At 49.2% G+C, this 17522-nt stretch overlaps 1 protein-coding gene across 4 annotated transcripts in view; it reads right to left on the minus strand.

Moving 5' to 3' along the window:
* Positions 1–17522, minus strand: part of ZZEF1 (zinc finger ZZ-type and EF-hand domain containing 1) — a 102831-nt gene that overhangs the window by 54557 nt on the left and 30752 nt on the right. For 2 of the 4 annotated variants that reach the window (XM_027047520.2, XM_027047518.2), the window contains exons 9-19: positions 16306–16404; positions 15535–15626; positions 14543–14691; positions 10476–10587; positions 9302–9517; positions 8207–8307; positions 7339–7508; positions 6663–6796; positions 4015–4082; positions 3052–3166; positions 71–230 (exon numbers count right to left, since the gene is read on the minus strand). In XM_027047520.2, the coding sequence (XP_026903321.1) occupies positions 71–230; positions 3052–3166; positions 4015–4082; positions 6663–6796; positions 7339–7508; positions 8207–8307; positions 9302–9517; positions 10476–10587; positions 14543–14691; positions 15535–15626; positions 16306–16404 (1416 nt within the window). Of the gene's footprint in view, positions 1–70; positions 231–3051; positions 3167–4014; positions 4086–6662; positions 6797–7338; positions 7509–8206; positions 8308–9301; positions 9518–10475; positions 10588–14542; positions 14692–15534; positions 15627–16305; positions 16405–17522 lie in introns of all 4 variants that reach the window. The other 2 variants (XM_027047519.2, XM_027047517.2) reach the window with 1 other exon arrangement.

A 17522-nucleotide genomic window follows, 5' to 3' on the forward strand; every position in this document is an offset into this window, starting at 1 on the left:
TAAAGAGGACAGTCAAAACCCAGACACCTCTCTCTTCCCATGGCTTCGTGTGTCCAGCACCGACACTCACACTGGTCGAGGAGGTCCGCGGCGAGCTGTCGGGCTCCGGAGTGCGTGCTCTTCAGCTGCAGGTAGCACCAGGACAGCAGGCTGCCTTGGACCGCCCAGAACAGGGAGAAGAGCACAGAGCCGGCCTCCCCTTGGGCCCCACTGAGCACCAACAGCTCACACTAGGAGGGAGGAAACAGATACAATGTTTACAGCCAAGTCTTCACAGAACACACGCATGGGCGTTCTCGGAGAACAGGCATCACTGGCAAAAAATTCTAGGGAAATGGGGAATAGCTAAGAAAGAGCTTTCAGCTTTTCGAAACTGAACACGAAAAACGGCATTATGAAAGGTCCTCTCTCGCCCTCCGGCTTTCCAGGTGGTTTTCACTGCATGTGCCCTCCCCTCAGCCCCTTACAAGACGCATTCCACCAGTCACCTCTTCTGACATCTGCAAACCCCCTTTCCCTCTGGCTCCTTCCCTGACCCCTCACCCGCACCTCTCCCACCTTAAAAATAATTCCTCACCCTCCACTGCTCTCTAACCAGCTACTTTATTCTCCAGAGGCTCTCTGAAGACAGAGCCTCTAGGGATTTATCACCTCTAGGGATAAATTCATGTGCAAAAGAACCCCAAGATGTGTTCCTTTCACAATTTCCGTGTTACTGCCCCAATCTGGAAACAACCCGATTACCCCTGCAAAGTAAAATGGATAAATAAATCACAGCTGAGTCTCAAAAACGCCGTTGAGGGAAAACAGCATGTCCCAGAAGACTGTGCGTACGCCATGTGACTCCGTTAATGGCTGACGCCAGGTAAAACAAAGCTGCTGTGTTTGAAAAGCTAGAAAGAAAACCCAGGAAATGATCAATATAAACTTCAGAAGGGTGGTTGCCTGGCGAGGAAGGAGGATGGTGAGCCATAGACAGGCATGTGGGTGGGCAGGGAGATTTCAAAACTACCCGGACTGTTTAGTTCTTAAAATGGACAGGTGGTCTTTAAACTGCCTGTCGGTAGGTCCTCTTTTGTAGGTGAGTTCCGTTTTCCAAAGTTGCCTTTCCCCAGGAGGCATCAGCCACCACCTAGGGAACAAAACCTTATCACTCAACCTTAACGTCAGTGGCTCTCCTGACCACTGTCCTTGAAACTCCCTCTTCCCTGGGCTTCTGTCTCCCAGGATCTCTTCCTGACACTCCTTCCTCCTCTCCTGGCTGCCTTTCTAGTGAGATGCTCCTCAAGACGCCCACAGGTGGGCAGGGTGAGGGTGGGGGGCAGGCGGGCACCGCAGTCACGGCTTCGACTCTCAGCTCTTGGTCAACGGCTACGGAATTTTCAGCACTGACTCAGCTCCTGAGTGTCTAGGAGCTCTTGCCACCTCAAGTCCTGCCAGAGCCACAAAGTCAGCATGTTCTAAGTCTATCCATGATTATTCTCTTCTTCAAATACTGGCCTCTGCCCATCTCGTCAGTGGCCTTTAGCACACGCACGAATGTGGATGTGGTGGAAAGAAAGACAGATGAGCACGAGGGAGGCTAACAGACACAGCAAACACGGACGAGCAGCAGGTGGAGGCTGCAGGAGGACCTTTAAGGGAGACTCAAGAGAGGGGCCAAAGAGTCTGGAAATGAGATAGAAGGCAGAAAGCAGCCAAACGTAACATTCACGTGACAGTATGGGCAGAGTGCTGACCGAGAACAGGTAAGGCTTGGGTGGTCAGCACGTTGCCGTAAAGAACATGGGCATCGCTGCGGGAGACCAACATCCCTGGACTCCAAGTAATCCTAGGTCAGCACCGTGGCCTGCCGCAGGGCGACCCTGGCAAGTGACAACCCAGCACAGCCCAAGCTCTCTCCCTAAGAGCAAAGCAGCCGGGAATGAATGAAAGTGTGGCTCAGGCAGCAACACGGAAACAGGAAAGCACCAACAAAAAAAACACGTAGGAGACTCAAAGACACTAAAGTTCAGCCACAAAAAACAAGTTATCGTGAGGTCGCCGTCATTAAATGTCCCAAGGATGCGGTCTGGCCTGTCCCATGGTCACAGCTGCCCTGGTCCATGTTTAGTCCAGAGAGCAATTCTTGGTCCCCCAGTCACAGGGGTCGGTCCCGTCAGAGTCCCAGCGGTGCCTCATCTAATGCAGATCCTGAATCCTGTCCCGAGAGGCTCTAAACCAGGAGCCTGCAGTGGGGCCTAGAAACCCAAATTTCTGGGGCGCCTGGGTGGCGCAGTCGGTTAAGCATCCGACTTCAGCCAGGTCACGATCTCGCGGTCCGTGAGTTCGAGCCCCGCATCAGGCTCTGGGCTGATGGCTCAGAGCCTGGAGCCTGTTTCCGATTCTGTGTCTCCCTCTCTCTCTGCTCCTCCCCCGTTCATGCTCTGTCTCTCTCTGTCCCAAAAATAAATAAACGTTGAAAAAAAAAATTAAAAAAAAAAAAAAAAAAAAAAAGAAACCCAAATTTCTGATCAAATTCACCAGGTGAAGCTGACCAAGTGGACACACAGACTACATCTTGAAAAACAGAATCCTTTGTGTTCAAAAAAATAAAGTAAAAATTTAAAAATATCCTTAGCAGAGGAAAAGAGTCTACTTTTTCAGACTTAATTAGCCTATGAGTTGGCTAAGTAATCTTAAATTAAAGGGGGAAAAAAAAAAAAAAGCTAAAGTTCCACAGAACCCACACAACAGGTACACACTAAGCGCTGGGCTCTCGGAAGTGCACCAGAGGGGACACCGCCAAACCCCTTCCTCTTTCTCAGAGAAAGTCTTAACGACTTTTCCCCACATGTACTGCTTGCTGACGACCAGGGGACAGGCAAGGGTCCCTCCCTGGCAGGTGATCAGGAGCCAAGGCAGGCTGGCCAACGTTTGTGCGCATCTATAACGGCCACAGGGACAGGCCACGTGCACACTGTGACTGAGGCTGATGGAGGCGGCGCCACCATCACTGGACCATGGGCACCTCCTGGCACGGGGGAAGGAAGCACAGCGGCCACTAGTTACCTCTCGAGCAGCGACGGACAGGAGGACGCTCATGACCGCCAGCACGTCACTGCTGTTCATGCTGGCCACGTCACCCTTCTCGGGCAAGAGCAGAAGGCCACCTGGATCCTTATCACTGAAAGGACACAAATCGGTCATGGCACCTTGTTTCAGAAAGGGCATTTTCAGGCATTTGTCTTACAAGTTTCTAAAAAGAAACCTAGCAAGATTTCAGTGTCAGTTCTATGGGACGTGAGCAGTCTGGGTCAGAAAAAGGGCCCCGTCCCAGCTGGGCCTGTGGCACGGTCTATCGCCATGTCCTTAAGAAGCACAGGCCCGAAAATCCTCACGTCCTTAGAAGAGATTCTGAGAAGTGAATCTGATGCGTAAATCACCTTGATGACCAGCAGGAAATACAGCTAATCTCACAACGGCCAACCGGACAACCACAGCCAAACATCCGTGTCTTCAAATGTCCCCACATGGCCTCCCAGATTCTTCCACCACCTGATACTCGAATCTGAACACACGTTTGCCGTCCACAGCAGACGTGACATGACTTGCAGGCAGGAGCTGTGGCCATTAGCTCCCTCCCACCTTCGAGAGCCCACGCCTCCGGGAGCGCAGCCCAGGCCCAGGTCCTGCCCTCCCCACACTTCCTCTGCTCAACCACCATTCTGTGCTGCTGGCTTCTCAGACTTGACCACAGGACCCCAAACTCCTTTGGCTTGTTTCTGTCTTCAAAAATCACTTAGAAACTGAAGTGCTTACAGAGAGCCTCAGCGGGTTCTGTTCTAAACAGTCTCACAAGGACGGAGACGTGGAGTAAGCTGTTCACAAGATTATCATCCCACCACTGTTTTTGTCCCTCCGGTGACCTGTGGTGTCTCACTCTAGAAACCCAGCTTAGCAGAGTAAGGGGACGGCTAAAGAAAATGGCAAACGTTTGGAACATCAGACAACTGAAAGGAATTGCAAACATACCTAAAATACGTGCACAGTGACCGGAAGGTGAGCTGCAGAGACTGCCTGTGCTCTTGCTCGGTGACATTCTTCTAGAAAAAAAAAAGAGAGCACACAGTCAGACAACCTGCCCGGTGACCCTCATCTGGAAGACCAGAGAGCGGACAGTCAGGGAACCTGTTCCACAACATTCCAGAGACTGGAGCACCAGGAAGTGCCACTGCCCACGGTTTGTAGGTGTGGGGCATACACTTCACGGCACCCAACTGAGAGTGGCCTGGTGCTCGGCGGGAGCAAGACCACCTGCGCAAACGAAAGATGGCAGGTTGGCTTTTGTCCACTGCTAAAGTTAACATTTTCAAGCTCTTCTGCAGGACATCTTGATACAAATGTTTAGGAAGATACATTTTCCATCCCTGGGCACAACACTGTGAGAGGAAAGGCAGGGACACAGGGCATCTCTTGTGAATTTTGTTTGTTTTTACCAGGATCTAAGCTTTCTCTATACAAGCCAAACAGGCTACAGTGACAGTTCCAGGAATCACATCTGCTGATGGGGCTGCTGGGCTACTTTAGGGGCACTTTCTTCATTCCGTGAACGTACTCAACGTCTACCATTATGTGAGGCACTGAAGGGGATATCCAGAGGATTTAAGACGGAGGGTGCAGCTGGGCAAAGGAGGGTGGGAGAGACAAGAGACGCTGTTCAATCCATGAGCATGAGGAGGGAACAGAGAGCCCTCAGCCAGTGCTGTCAGAAGGGGCGGGCAGAGGGAAAGTGACAGAGCTCCTCTGCTCACGGACAGCAATGTCATTCAAGAGGTCATATGTCCTCTAGTTTGACGTGTGGTACACAAGCTAGCAAAAACCATCACTGCACAGCTGCCTGGCAAATGCTTCTAGGAATCAAGCAGGACACAGTCCCGCCACAGTCCAGCAGGTCAGGCCGGCGGATGCTGTCAGAGGCTATGACTCGGCGTGAACACGGATCCTCCAGGTGATGTGCGAATTCCGCAGAGAGCTGCAAACAACCCAAGACCCTTCCTCCTCTCTGAAACCATCCACAACCACCTGGCCCCAACACGAGTCTCCTCGAAACACGTGACGCACGTGCGGCCACTTTTTCCTCGTGGCAGGGCGGGCCTCTGGTGTCGGGGACCACACGTGATGCTTCTGCTGTTCCTCCTGTCTTTACCTGCATCCCACAGAGCACCTCACTACACCTGCTAATTCACTGCTGCGTTGAGAAATGCTTTCTGAAATTCTGTATCTGGTTTTCCCCATTAAATTCCTACCAGTAACTTTACCAGCAGGTGCTTGTCCTCACAGACAGTAAAAAATAACCTATAACCATATCACCTGTAAGTAATTATTTGTTTTATTTTTCCAATTACTATGGTAGTTTAAAATTTCTTTCCCTTGTCCTGCCACACTGGCCAGGCCCTCTAATGCGACATCACAGAGAAGCAGTGACCAGTAAGCATCCTTGGCCTGCTCCTCATTCTGAAAGCGATACCTCCAGTGACCCACCATTCAGCCTATTATGTATGAAAGGTTTGGGATATATACCCTCCCCCAGACTGAGGGAGCTCCTTTCTGTTTTGAGTTTGCTAACGCTTTTGTGGTTTTCATCATCATCAGAATTTAATCTTTTTTAAAGCTGTTTTCTGTACTTGCTGATATAACTTTTTCCTCTGATTTCATTTATTAATTTTGTAACGTTAAACCACCCTTCCATTCCTAGGGTAAATCCAACTCAGTCGGGGTTTTGTTGATATTTTATTGGACTGATTCACTAACACTTTGCTAGGATTTTTCTAACTTTGTTTACAAGTAAGATTGGCCTATAAATCTGCTTTCTTACATAGTCTTTATTCATGTCTCCCCGTATTTTGCCATCTCTGGAATACTGGAAACCCTGGAGTTTCCTGACCTAGAGGTCTTTGGTGTGGCTTAGAGAAATTTCTGTTCTGTCTCACATCATCATTCACATCTTTTTTTCATGACTCATACTCATTTTCACACAGAAATACTGCCTTCAGAATTAAAAATCTGGATCTTTGTACAGGATATTCCACTTGGTAACATAACTTTTATCAACATGAAAAGCACTTTTCACTCCCCACTACTAATGTGTGAGTGACAAGGAGAAGGGGTCTGGGAAGATTCTATTTCATTACAGATATAAGCTGAAGTATTGACGAATGGGTCAGGGATTTCCTTTGAAATAATACTGGAGGAAGGGCAGGGAGAGCAGATAAGGCAGATCACAAAGGAAACAAGATTAGTCCGAGTTTACAACTGTTGAATCGAGGTGATGGGTACATACAGGGTAGGAGGTATTATATTTAGTCTAGTTCTGTATTTGTTTCAGATTTTCCCATCATAAAAAGTTAGACTGTTGAAAAGAATGCTTGGCTGTAAGCAAATCAGGAAGATGAAGGAACTAGGCTCCTTCCTCTTTGTAACACAACAGGCCAGGCACTAGAGCTGGAATTATCCGCCGTCCCCACCTTGAGGATGGAGCTCTGTCCTTAGACGTTCATGTCCCACACACAACGCTGCAGACAGTGAGTGTTAAACACACACCTGGAAGACTGAAACTGGGGAGGTATTCAGAGGAAACAAAGACTAGTCAATTTCACCCGAACGTTTGAGTGAATGCTCACCATCATGGCAAAGAGGTGGTCCCGTCGGGTCTGTCGATCGGGAAAGAAGATGGCAGCCCCATTAAGAAGGGTGTTCTTGACTTCTTGTTTTAATGTTTCCATGGGCACAGAGTCTCCATCCAGCCTATCCACCACTGATGAAAATGAACAAGGAATCAGCTCTAACACGTCCTCTCTGTTCACTCACAACACGTACGTCTGCTTTAACCAGCCTGTAAACTCCCTGCTCCCCACTGTGTGCTCAGCACCTCTGCCCAGGCGAGGCAGTGTGAGGACGTTACATGAACTCAAATAAAGACTACATGCACCAGTTTCTATTTCGTTATCTCCGGGTCCTTTTGAGACACAACTCGGCAAAGCCTTAGAAGTAATTTCTCATGGCCACCTGGGTTTTAGCCTCAGTTTGTCACCACTCTCCCTCAGGCCAGTGTCTTCACTAAAGACTGAATAGTATGATAGTGATCACTCTCAGTGTCACACCCCTATATGTCAGAAACCAGGAGGAAACCACCGACCAGAGAATAAATCCTGAGCTCAACATAGGACCCGAGGAAACTGTCCTTTTCTAAAACACTGATCCCTCTCCTGAGCCTGCATGACCACAGGACCCTGTTCCTATAGTGGGAGGCTGTGCCAGCACAGGGTCCCTCCCGTTAAAGACGAGCACACTCCCTACCGTCACACAAGTGCGTGTGGAGCTCCTTGGCAGCCCCCGCCCCTTCAGGGCTCTGCCGGGGAGCCTTTGCGTCCTGAGAGGCGGCCGGCCCGTCGCTCCGCAGCACGGAGAAACAGCTCTGCAGGAGGCGCAGAAGCAGGGTTTGGGCACAGATGCATTCTTCCCTCGGACTACAGAGAGACAGAGTATCAGAGAGCAAAACGGGAGGTTGTTTTTACCCTCCAAAGCCAACAGCTGTCTCCAAAGGCCTCCCCAGACCCATGGGGCACAGTAAAAACAGTGCCGGCGGGAGAAAGAGAGGCAGAAGAGAATCAATGCTGTACCAGGAAGCGGCTGAAAACACAGCCCCTGGGGGGCAAGTGGGCACTTGGGAGCCCCCGTCTCCCCTGCACAGTCACGGTTCCCCCACAATACTCTAGCTGCTCACCCCACCAGGCCGGAGTAAGGGTCTGATGTCAAAATGTGTGCAGAAACACTGCCCAAAGCATGGTATAGAAACAGGAGGTGTTATCTTTAACAATAACCAATATTTCAAGTGAGAATATAAACTAGTGAGCAGTCGGGCACCTGGGTGGCTCAGTGGGTTAAGTGTCCGACTTTGGCTCAGGTTATGATCTCACGGTTCATGAGTTCAAGCCCCACATCGGGCTCTGCGCTGACAGTCCAGAGCCTGCTTCGAACCCTGTGTCCCCCCCGCCGCTCCCCCGCTTGTGTTCTCCCAAAAATAAACAAATGTGCAAAAAATAAATAAATAAACTTGTGAGAAGTCAAAAAATCTTGGAAGAAAAACTGGTCTATTTAGAATGCAAAACTTAGTGTTTTCAGTTTTGTTTATATGATTATCACCTTATAACAAATTCTGACCTACTTTTGCTTTAATCTACTGTAAAAATTCCAGAAGATCTGCAAATCAAGACCCGTGAAGTCCAGAAAAGATTTGTATTTTAAGCCACTTTCCTTCTGCTGCACCTAAAAAATTATAAAAAATAAGTTACAAATAAAATGGAGAAATGCATTTAGAGAAATACCGTAATGGCTCATTTCCTCCTTGATCTGAAAGAAGGAGGTGGCTCACATGTGTAAAAGTCCCATGTAACTGATGCTCACTCTTAACAACTAAAAAGTGCGTGAACAACGACTTTTGGTGTGAAACTTTCTACAATACATATGTGCTGCGTGTGTGTCTGCGTATGAAAGCACACGTCTGCGTAATGTATGCGCGCACGCCCCACCCCCACCGGCCCCCAACCAGAGTCCAGGTCCACAAACACCAGACACGAACATAAGTGAGTCTCTACATGGTGAAGAGCCCTCCCCAGGAGCACCCTTTCAGACCCGCGCCTGCCTGCACGTAGGCCCGAAGGGGAGCTGTGCGCTAACACTCCCGCTGCTCCGAAGCAGCCCCTCTCCTTTGCTATTTCCTGCTGTGACAGGACAGCTTGAGTAACAAAGACCAAACAAACACAGATCAACTGAGGTACAGCCTCCAAACGTGCTGAGGCAGAACGGAGGCCAAGAGCGGACGCGGCTGCTCCCGCCGATCCCTGAGCTAAGTCACCACCTCTATGGGGGTGGCGGCTAGAATCTTCCCTGGAGTGGGCGGTCTCTGTGTTTTTATTAGTGAGTGTACAAGTCAGTATCGAAAACACAAATGATTTCACATCTGGACATTTTGGTACTTTTAGGGAATAAGCAGAATTCACCTGTACTTCAGATATAATTCTCCCAGGACTTAAGGAAGACGTAAACCCCATAAACCTGCCGTGTCTCCCTAGTCTACCACCACCAACGCCCAGCACCTCACTCCCCGGCTCTTCCGGGGTCATCCAGGCAGCACAATGCCGGCCGCACACGCTCACTCTGCACGCTTCAGCAGGGTCAGGTTTCACCGGTTGCTCATTTCCCTCAACGTCACCATTGATTTTCCCAAAGGAATGAGATCTAACAATTGAGAAAACTCTACCAGGTCATGGGCGAGCTGCTGAATGAACTGAAGGGTCCTGAGCAGCAGGGTGGCCCCGCAGACACTGTCCTCCGTGTCCTTTACGCAGCGGGTGCAGACGACGTGCTGCTCTGCCCCGGTTCTCGCCGGCCGGAGATGCCCACTGATGCTGAGGCCTTGCACTCCCAAGCGCTCTGCCGACTCCTGGCGGGTGCAGAGGAACTTCACCATCAAATACTAGAAAGGAAAGACAGATTGAAGGGGGAGGACTCAGCAGCTGGAACACAAATGGAAGGGGTGACGTTGACAACCTACTAGGTCCCACTCTGCCTAGCACAAGGCACAAAACAGAAGTCCAACATCCACAGAAACAGAAGAAAGACAATACGAGTGCCGAACCAAGTCAGGTTTGGGGAAGGATCACAGGAAGGGAAATGGCAGGACCCCCTCTCATCAGGGCAAACACAGGGTAAGACGGGATGAATCCGGGAAGTACGTGTGCTCTGTGGCCCAGTTATTTTGAAAGAGAGATCGGGTATGTGGTGACAAGAGTCAACAACAAATGCCCTAAGGAATCCTCTCAAAGCCCCCAACTAACACAGACAACCCACAGCCCGGGATGCAGCCTTGTCCGCGCAAAGCCAAAGCCACCCGCAAGCTCACCTCCTATGCAACATCGGCCTCTTACCGTGGAAGCTCTTCTGCCAAGAGCCATCCAGACTCCACGACTCAAATGCATAAATGTCTACCCAGCGCGTACAGGCCCTACAGACAGTTCTCATTCCTCTCACTGAAGCTTCTCACTAAGACTTACACGAAGCTTTAGTTAAGAAAACGAAGTGGACAGTCGTCGTGTCTCCCGCACCGCGGGCACAGCACACCTTCCGCTCGCCCAGCTGCGCGCCCCTTCCCCACACGTGCCAGCCTGGCCCCAGGCGATGACGTGATTGGCTCTCCACACCTGGAGGCACACCGCCTCTCCTGGGAAGCCTTCCCTGGTGACCTCCAGGCGGGGCGGGGCGGGACGCTGTTCCTCTGGGCACAGCCCCCGAAAGTCCCACCATTGTAGTGTCGCCCATCGGTCCCAGGCACAGCTGGCTCAGGGGCGGGCACGCGCCAACCCCTCCGTCAACACGGACGCGGTGAAAGGAGGGGGCGGGCACACGTGCGAAGGCCACGACTCGCGACTGCTTACTTGGGCGACTCTGCACTGTTGCAGCTTCACGTCTGCTTCGTCCCATTCCTCTTCGAGCTCAAACCAGCCAACAGGGTCTTCCTCTCCAAGGTCACCAGGTGAGCAACCAGCCCTGTAAGCACAAGGGTGATCACAAAACACCGTCCTACTTCTAAGCTCCTCAAGGGTCTGAGTGGCATTAACTTGCATGTGCGACCTGTCAAGTGACAACCAGGGAGCGGGTGTAGCACCTGCGTCTCTAAGCACGTGAAGCAGCTGGTGGTGATTTCCTCCCCACTCCTCAGCCTCCAAACGTAATCTGGGCACTGAAGAGAAAGTTTGCTTCTCTAGATAGCCGGCACATGTGAAGAATGAGACACAAACCCAAGGTGTCTTAGATGAGCAGGTCAGGAATAAGGAAAGATACAACAGCCACTGTTTGCTTCTAGAAAGATCCAAAGGAGAGGGAGGTTCGGTTTTCTCTCCCAAGGTCTGGCTAATATACATACGACCAGCCTGCGGTTTAGTTCCCTTTCAACAACCGAAGGGTAAGAGGCAGGGAGCTTTCAGACCCTGGAGCTCCGAAAAAGGAAAACTTCAGCCTCTGTCATTTCTTCCTGTTCCTTAAAAGTTCCTTCCAGGAAAGCATTTCAGGCTAAAGACGCACAACTCTGTGCCACCTCTTTTTAAAAACTAGACATTTGAATCGTACTCCCTTTTCAGGAATTAAATAACCAAAGGAGAAAAAGGCAGTCTTTTTCAGGTTAACACTCCTAAAACTTTCCCCTAGTTAATCTGTAATACAGCCGGCAAGCTGGCAACACGGGAGTACTCTGTGTGAGAAGCAAACATGGGCATTCATGGCAAGAAGGGGGAAAAGATTAAGGACTCGGGGTAGGTTCTGTAACAGGCACAAAAAATGTTCTCTTCTTAACATAAGTCAAGAAGATACTTTCTTTTTAAAAAAAAATTGTTTTTAATGTTTATTTATTTTTGACACAGAGAGACACAGAGCGTGAGCGGGGGAGGGGCAGAGAGAGAGGGAGACACAGAATCCGAAGCAGGCCCCAGGCTCCAAGCTGGACAGAGCCCAACACGGGGCTCGAACCCACGAACCGTGAGATCATGACCTGAGCCGAAGTCGGACGCTCAACCGACTGAGCCACCCAGGCGCCCCACTTTCTTTTTTTTTTTTAATGTTTATTTATTCCTTTTTGAGAGAGAGTGAGTGCACGTGAGTGGGGAAGGAAAGAGAGAGAGGAGGGAGAGAGAGAATCCCAAGCAGGCTCTGCACTGTCAGCACAAAGCCCAACACAGGGGCTCAATCCAACAAACCATGAGATCACGACCTAAGCCAAAATCAAGAGTCAGACACGTAACTAACTGAGCCACCCAGACATCCCAGCTTAAGCCCCTCTTAGCATAAACCTTTCATGACCTCGTTAACCCTAAACCCAATGGGACAGGTGGTATTCTGTCTTAACCCAAAACCACATCAATGAGTTTCATCAGTATTGTGTTTGAGGATTTTTTAATTCACTCGGTGGCAGCCATCAAGAAAATCTTTGAGATGGAGAGACAGCTGTCTGGGTGTCAGACACAAAGGGAAGCAACCTCGTTCAGTGCACCACACAGCAATCAGACAGCGGACTCTGGGCGTGCTGACTGATCCACATCCGGCCAGAGAGACAGAGGAAAAAAAAAAAGGGGGAAGAAGACAGACGCATGTACATTAACATTTTGATTTCCAAACTGGAGACAGACTGGTAACACAGAGGCTAGCCAAAGCAGGATTTCAGAGTAGTTCAGGCTGGAACCAGAAGCTAAAAATCAGTAAGGGTGTAGTGACTAGGCTACATTTAAGTTATAAAAAAAAAAAAAAAAAAAAATCCTATATGTGAAAGATCTTGTTTAATAGCAGGTTTAGGGGAAAAACTTCTTTTAATATGTCCCAAGAATGGGAGAGAGCTGCTTAAAAACAAGTGTAATCTCTGGTTACCATTAAAAAAAAAAAAAAAGGCATCCTTTAAAAAGGCATACATTTGTGGTGGGGAGGGAGACTTTAGGGGTGAAGGATATTTGGAGGGCTGGAATTAAGGGCATGGAATGTGGATCCATGCCCTGAATATAATCTAACTACTGAAGCGCCGTGAGCTCTCCGTCCTCAAGAGTATTCTAGAGACTGAATGACCATTTGTCTTGGTGGCACGTGCAATGTCACCACAGGAAGTACAGCAGGGAGAGGGAGTTATTCTAGATCCCGGATACTCCAAGTGTGGTCCGTGGGTGGGGAGCGCCAGTCACCTGAGAGCTTCCTACAGGTCAAAGTCTCAGACCCCGCCCAGAACCACCGGATCAGAATCCACACCGAACACCATGCACACTTCGCATTCACTACTGGACCACAGCTAGAGCCCTCCGTGAGCTCGAGCGCCCTGTCACCCAAGACGCGCTGTAGCAAGATCAGCAAGTCGGGGGCTCAGCTCCGTGAGCTCTAACCCGCCACTAGGAGTGAGGGAGGCAACGCGGCCCGAGGGTCACCAATGACCTGCGGCTAAATCTGGCAGGTTCACGCGCAGACTTGATCCCACTGACCCTGGGTCACATCTGACAGCGCTGCCCACCCCCTGCTTGCTTTCACATCACTCCCCCTGGCTTCACGATGACACACGCAGGCCTTCCTACTGCCTCGCTGGCTGTCTCTTGGGCTCCTTTTTTCTCTGTTGCCTCTTAAATGCTGGTGCCTCTCAGCGTGCTGGTCTGTACAGTCTTTCTTCTCTTCCTGGCCCACACACTCTTCCAGAACGATCTAACTCACTTAAATGATCATTTAACTATCTCTATCTATCGGTAGCTTCAATACGCCTCTTCCAGACTCCTGACACATTTACCCAACTAGCTGTCAAGTACCTCAAGGTGTCCCTAAACCTCACATTCAACAGGATCAAAACGGAGCTCATCGCCTTCCCCACAGACCTATTTTCCTGCGTATTTTCTATGAGAGAAAGGCACTCCCAATGTCCCCACCTGCCCAAGCCAAAATCCCAGGCCTCCCTGACGCCCACACCATACTCCTTCCTCTGCTCTACACTCAGTGACCTTCTGGCAGTCTCTCAGTGGGTCGCCACCTCTCCATCACTGCCAGGGCTCTGGCCAAAGTGACCCATGCCGCCGGCTGCCTCCTCCCATCCCACCCTGCCTCCACGCTGGCTCTCCCCCGCCCGTGCGACACACAGCACGGTCTAGAACGGTACTGGTAAAACACACATCTAGTCTCTCTGTTCTTCTCTCTGAAACTCCTCAACACTACACCGACCGCCCTCCCTTGCTTAAAGGATACGGTCCAAGCCCTGACCCAGAGACAGAAAGACCTTCAGAGACTCGGCCCCTTCCTGGCCCTCCAGGTCCACGTTCTGCCACTCTCCACCTCAAAGTACTTGTGGCACTTGCAGGACCCTGAAGCCCCCACCCACTCCGTGCTTCCCCTATGAGTTCACAAATCTGCTCTGCTCTCTGCTCAGGATCTCTCCTTCTACTTCTTCAAGCGGCTGATCACCTGTACGTCATCCTTAGCTCCTAATACTGACGGTACTCCCTCCGGGGTCTCCCCTCCCAGAACCCCCATCCCTCCTCTCCTGCCCAGTGCGGACAACACTGACACTGCTCATCTGAGAGGACAGCACCACAGAACAGGGACTGCGCCAACGCGCTCAATGTGTCTCTTTGGCGCCCAGAATCAGGCCCAGTGCAGAGCTGGGTGCTTAAAAACATCTCCAATAAAAGCATGACTAGGAGGAGGGAGGCTGGGGCATGTAAACTTCCGGGTGGCTGGGAGACTGAAGACAGTCCAGACACGTATCAGCACCCAGCCATTCTGGAGATGCCTCGACCTGGTCACAGAAGGAATGGGTTAGGGTCTACGAACAAATTAAAACATGTCTTCAGATGCTGCTAGAAAGTGATGAATGCTCATGGCCACTGAGGATGGCTTAGGGGCACCTCATCTATGAAGACATAAACACGTATTTTACCAATAGGAGAAGGCGTACAGTCTTATTAACTACAAAAATTTTTATTCTGTTCCTTACCTGCTTTTTACAAACTGCCTGAATTCCTGAAGTTTCCATTTGTCATACTTTTCAAACCTTTTGAAGTGTTCTTCTGCGTGAAATTTCTCAGAAGATGAGTTGTAGGCAAACACCAACCCGCACTGGGCCCCAATGCCACCACGTCGAACCTGGAAACAGAGATCCAGATGAAGTATGCTGAAGGTGTTAAGGTCCTGTGGCTGCTTTGTTTCCAAAAAATATGGTGAAATTCAAACGGCTTAAAGCAAAATCAAACCAACAAAATATAAACATATTTTTGAATATGTTAAGAGTAAAAAAAAGCTGCTTCCTAAGAAAGGATTCTTTCTCTTTCTCAGTCCTTATGTTCACACCTTCCCAGACAACAGTCTATTCATCTCTGTGTCCCTGTCCTCGGCTACAGGCCTGGCACAGAGTAATCATTAGATAATCGATGAAAACCCAGTGTCACAGACCTCTGAAGCATAATTCTGTTTTTTCGTAAATGTTTATTTATTTTTGAGAGAGAGACAGACAGACACACAGACACAGGGCACAAGGAGGGGAGGGGCAGAGAGAAAGAGACACAGAATCTGAAGCAGGCTCCAGGCTCCAAGCAATCAGCACAGAGCCTGACATGGGCTCAAACCCATGAACTGCAAGATTATGACCCAAGCTGAAGTCAGACACTTAGCCAACTGAGTCACCCAGGCATCCTACATAATCCTATTTTTTTTTTAATTTTTTTTTTAACGTTTATTTATTTTTAGGACAGAGAGAGACAGAGCATGAATGGGGGAGGGGCAGAGAGAGAGGGAGACACAGAATCAGAAGCAGGCTCCAGGCTCTGAGCCATCAGCCCAGAGCCCGACGCGGGGCTCAAACTCACAGACCGTGAGATCGTGACCTGAGCCGAAGTCGGAGGCTTAACCGACTGAGCCACCCAGGCGCCCCCATAATCCTATTTTTAAAATAGTAGTAACGTTGCTTAAAGAAGGCAGCATGGGAATTACCATAATTCTGATCTGTGTAACTTGGAAGGCAGATTCAGTTCCTGTAGAAAAAATAGTACTTGCTCTGGTTTTTCCAGTCTCTGTAAGAAACCCTGCAAAAGGGAAACACTGAAGTTACGATGACTGCCTCATTTGTTAACTCATTTGACAACTTCCAGAACATTCCCCTTCTTCACCAAATAGGCAATGTTCCAAGCAGTACGGTGAGCACAAGAGGGGCGTGTGCGGATGACGGACTGGCTGGCCAAAAAGACGGATGAGGAAGACACAAACACCCTGGACGAGGAAGAGAGCCCACCGCCACGTGAAGAGCACATCAGCCACTATCGTGTTAGCACTAGGGAAGGAGTGAGGCTTCCTTCCAGATGCTCCAGACGCCAGATGAGCCACACCAAGAAATACCCTTCCCTTAAATTATGTTCTCAGCAATACCATATGCCTCGATCTGCTGAGTCTCTTACTGCTTTAAGATGACACAATAGGAACATAACCTGAATTTAAAAACGCTAACTTTTTGTATTCCAAGATGGAGAACCCTTGCTTTTCAAAACGCAAGGCTCTCAACTACTGTGAAATTGTTACAAGTGATTGGCCCTTAGCAGATTACAGGGCTGTGATAATGAAGGCACACAAATGGTTCAAGGACCACCACCCAGCAGAGGCCAACACGGTGTGCAGCCTGCGTGTTCTGAGCACCCCAGAGCCCCACGCGCGGTCTCACGTGGCCGCAGCACTTCCCACTCACAAAACACAGACACACCTACCACTCACCGTCTCTCGTCCACGGCTCGACGAGGAGGTTTTCAGGCCCTGATTTCTCTTCCTTCCCTTTGACATCACAGGCCTGAAGGATCAACTGGAGAGGTTTACCTGATCAAAGACAAGACAGAGAACGAGAGCCTTAACCCAGCACTATAAAAAAAATAAAGACTAGCAGACACATCAGTGGAAATGGAGCATCTGTGGACACCACACTAATAAAAATGTACCTGTTGAAAAAAAAGCAGAGAAACGATGCTGGACAAAAGTTACGCTTTCTTGAAAGAGACCAAGTACAGCTTTATGTCCCTACATGATTCCATGAAGAAGTCTCTAAAACACCACTATTCAGAAACAAAGTATATTGTAAGACAGGGTAACAGCATACGTTCAACATACTTGGGAGAGGGAGTTCTAAGATAGTGTTTTGGAGCCAATAATTAATTTTGTTGTAACTGCATTTAAATACATAAATAATATCTTACGCTTTGGGGTTTTGTTTCTTTAATACACCTGCGGGCAAATTTTGAAAGTTTTAAAAATTACAAAAATCACCATTTGCTATGATGACCTGAAAGCTTTTCCTTTTTCTCTTGTGTTAATAATGTTGTAGTGATGGGGCGCCTGGGTGGCTCAGTCGGTTGAGCGTCCGACTTCAGCTCAGGTCATGATCTCACAGCTTGTGGGTTTGAGCCCCGTGTCAGGCTCTGTGCTGACAGCTTGGAGCCTGGAGCCTGATTCAGATTCTGTGCCTCCCTTTCTCTCTGCCCCAACACACTCACATTCTGTCTCTGTCTCTCTCAAAAATAAATAAATGTTAAAAAAAAAAAAAAATTTTTTTTTTAAATTTAAATAATACTGCAGTGAGAACCCACTAACCTGTACTCCAACCCAGAACTAGAAGACTGCCGATAATAAACATTCCCTCACGTTTTACGCCCCCACCCAGCGTTCCCTACCTAAACAACTGCTCATCTGAACTGAAAAGCGTCCTGGAGAGTATTTCCCAGACACTACATATCCTCCCCCCCATCCAGCCGTGCCTGCTATGGGCCCCCGACCCAACCAAAAAATTATCTTTTAAAATCTAGGGGGGAAAATGGATTTATAACACATTAATTGTCTGCCTTTAAAAATTAAACATAAAATAAATTATTAAGTCGTATTAAGGCAAAAGCACAAAGATCATGACAGAAACAGCACAGTTTGCCCATTACTACACGGATGGG

Source organism: Acinonyx jubatus, chromosome E1 (genome assembly GCF_027475565.1).
Source record: "Acinonyx jubatus isolate Ajub_Pintada_27869175 chromosome E1, VMU_Ajub_asm_v1.0, whole genome shotgun sequence".
NCBI lineage: Eukaryota > Metazoa > Chordata > Mammalia > Carnivora > Felidae > Acinonyx > Acinonyx jubatus.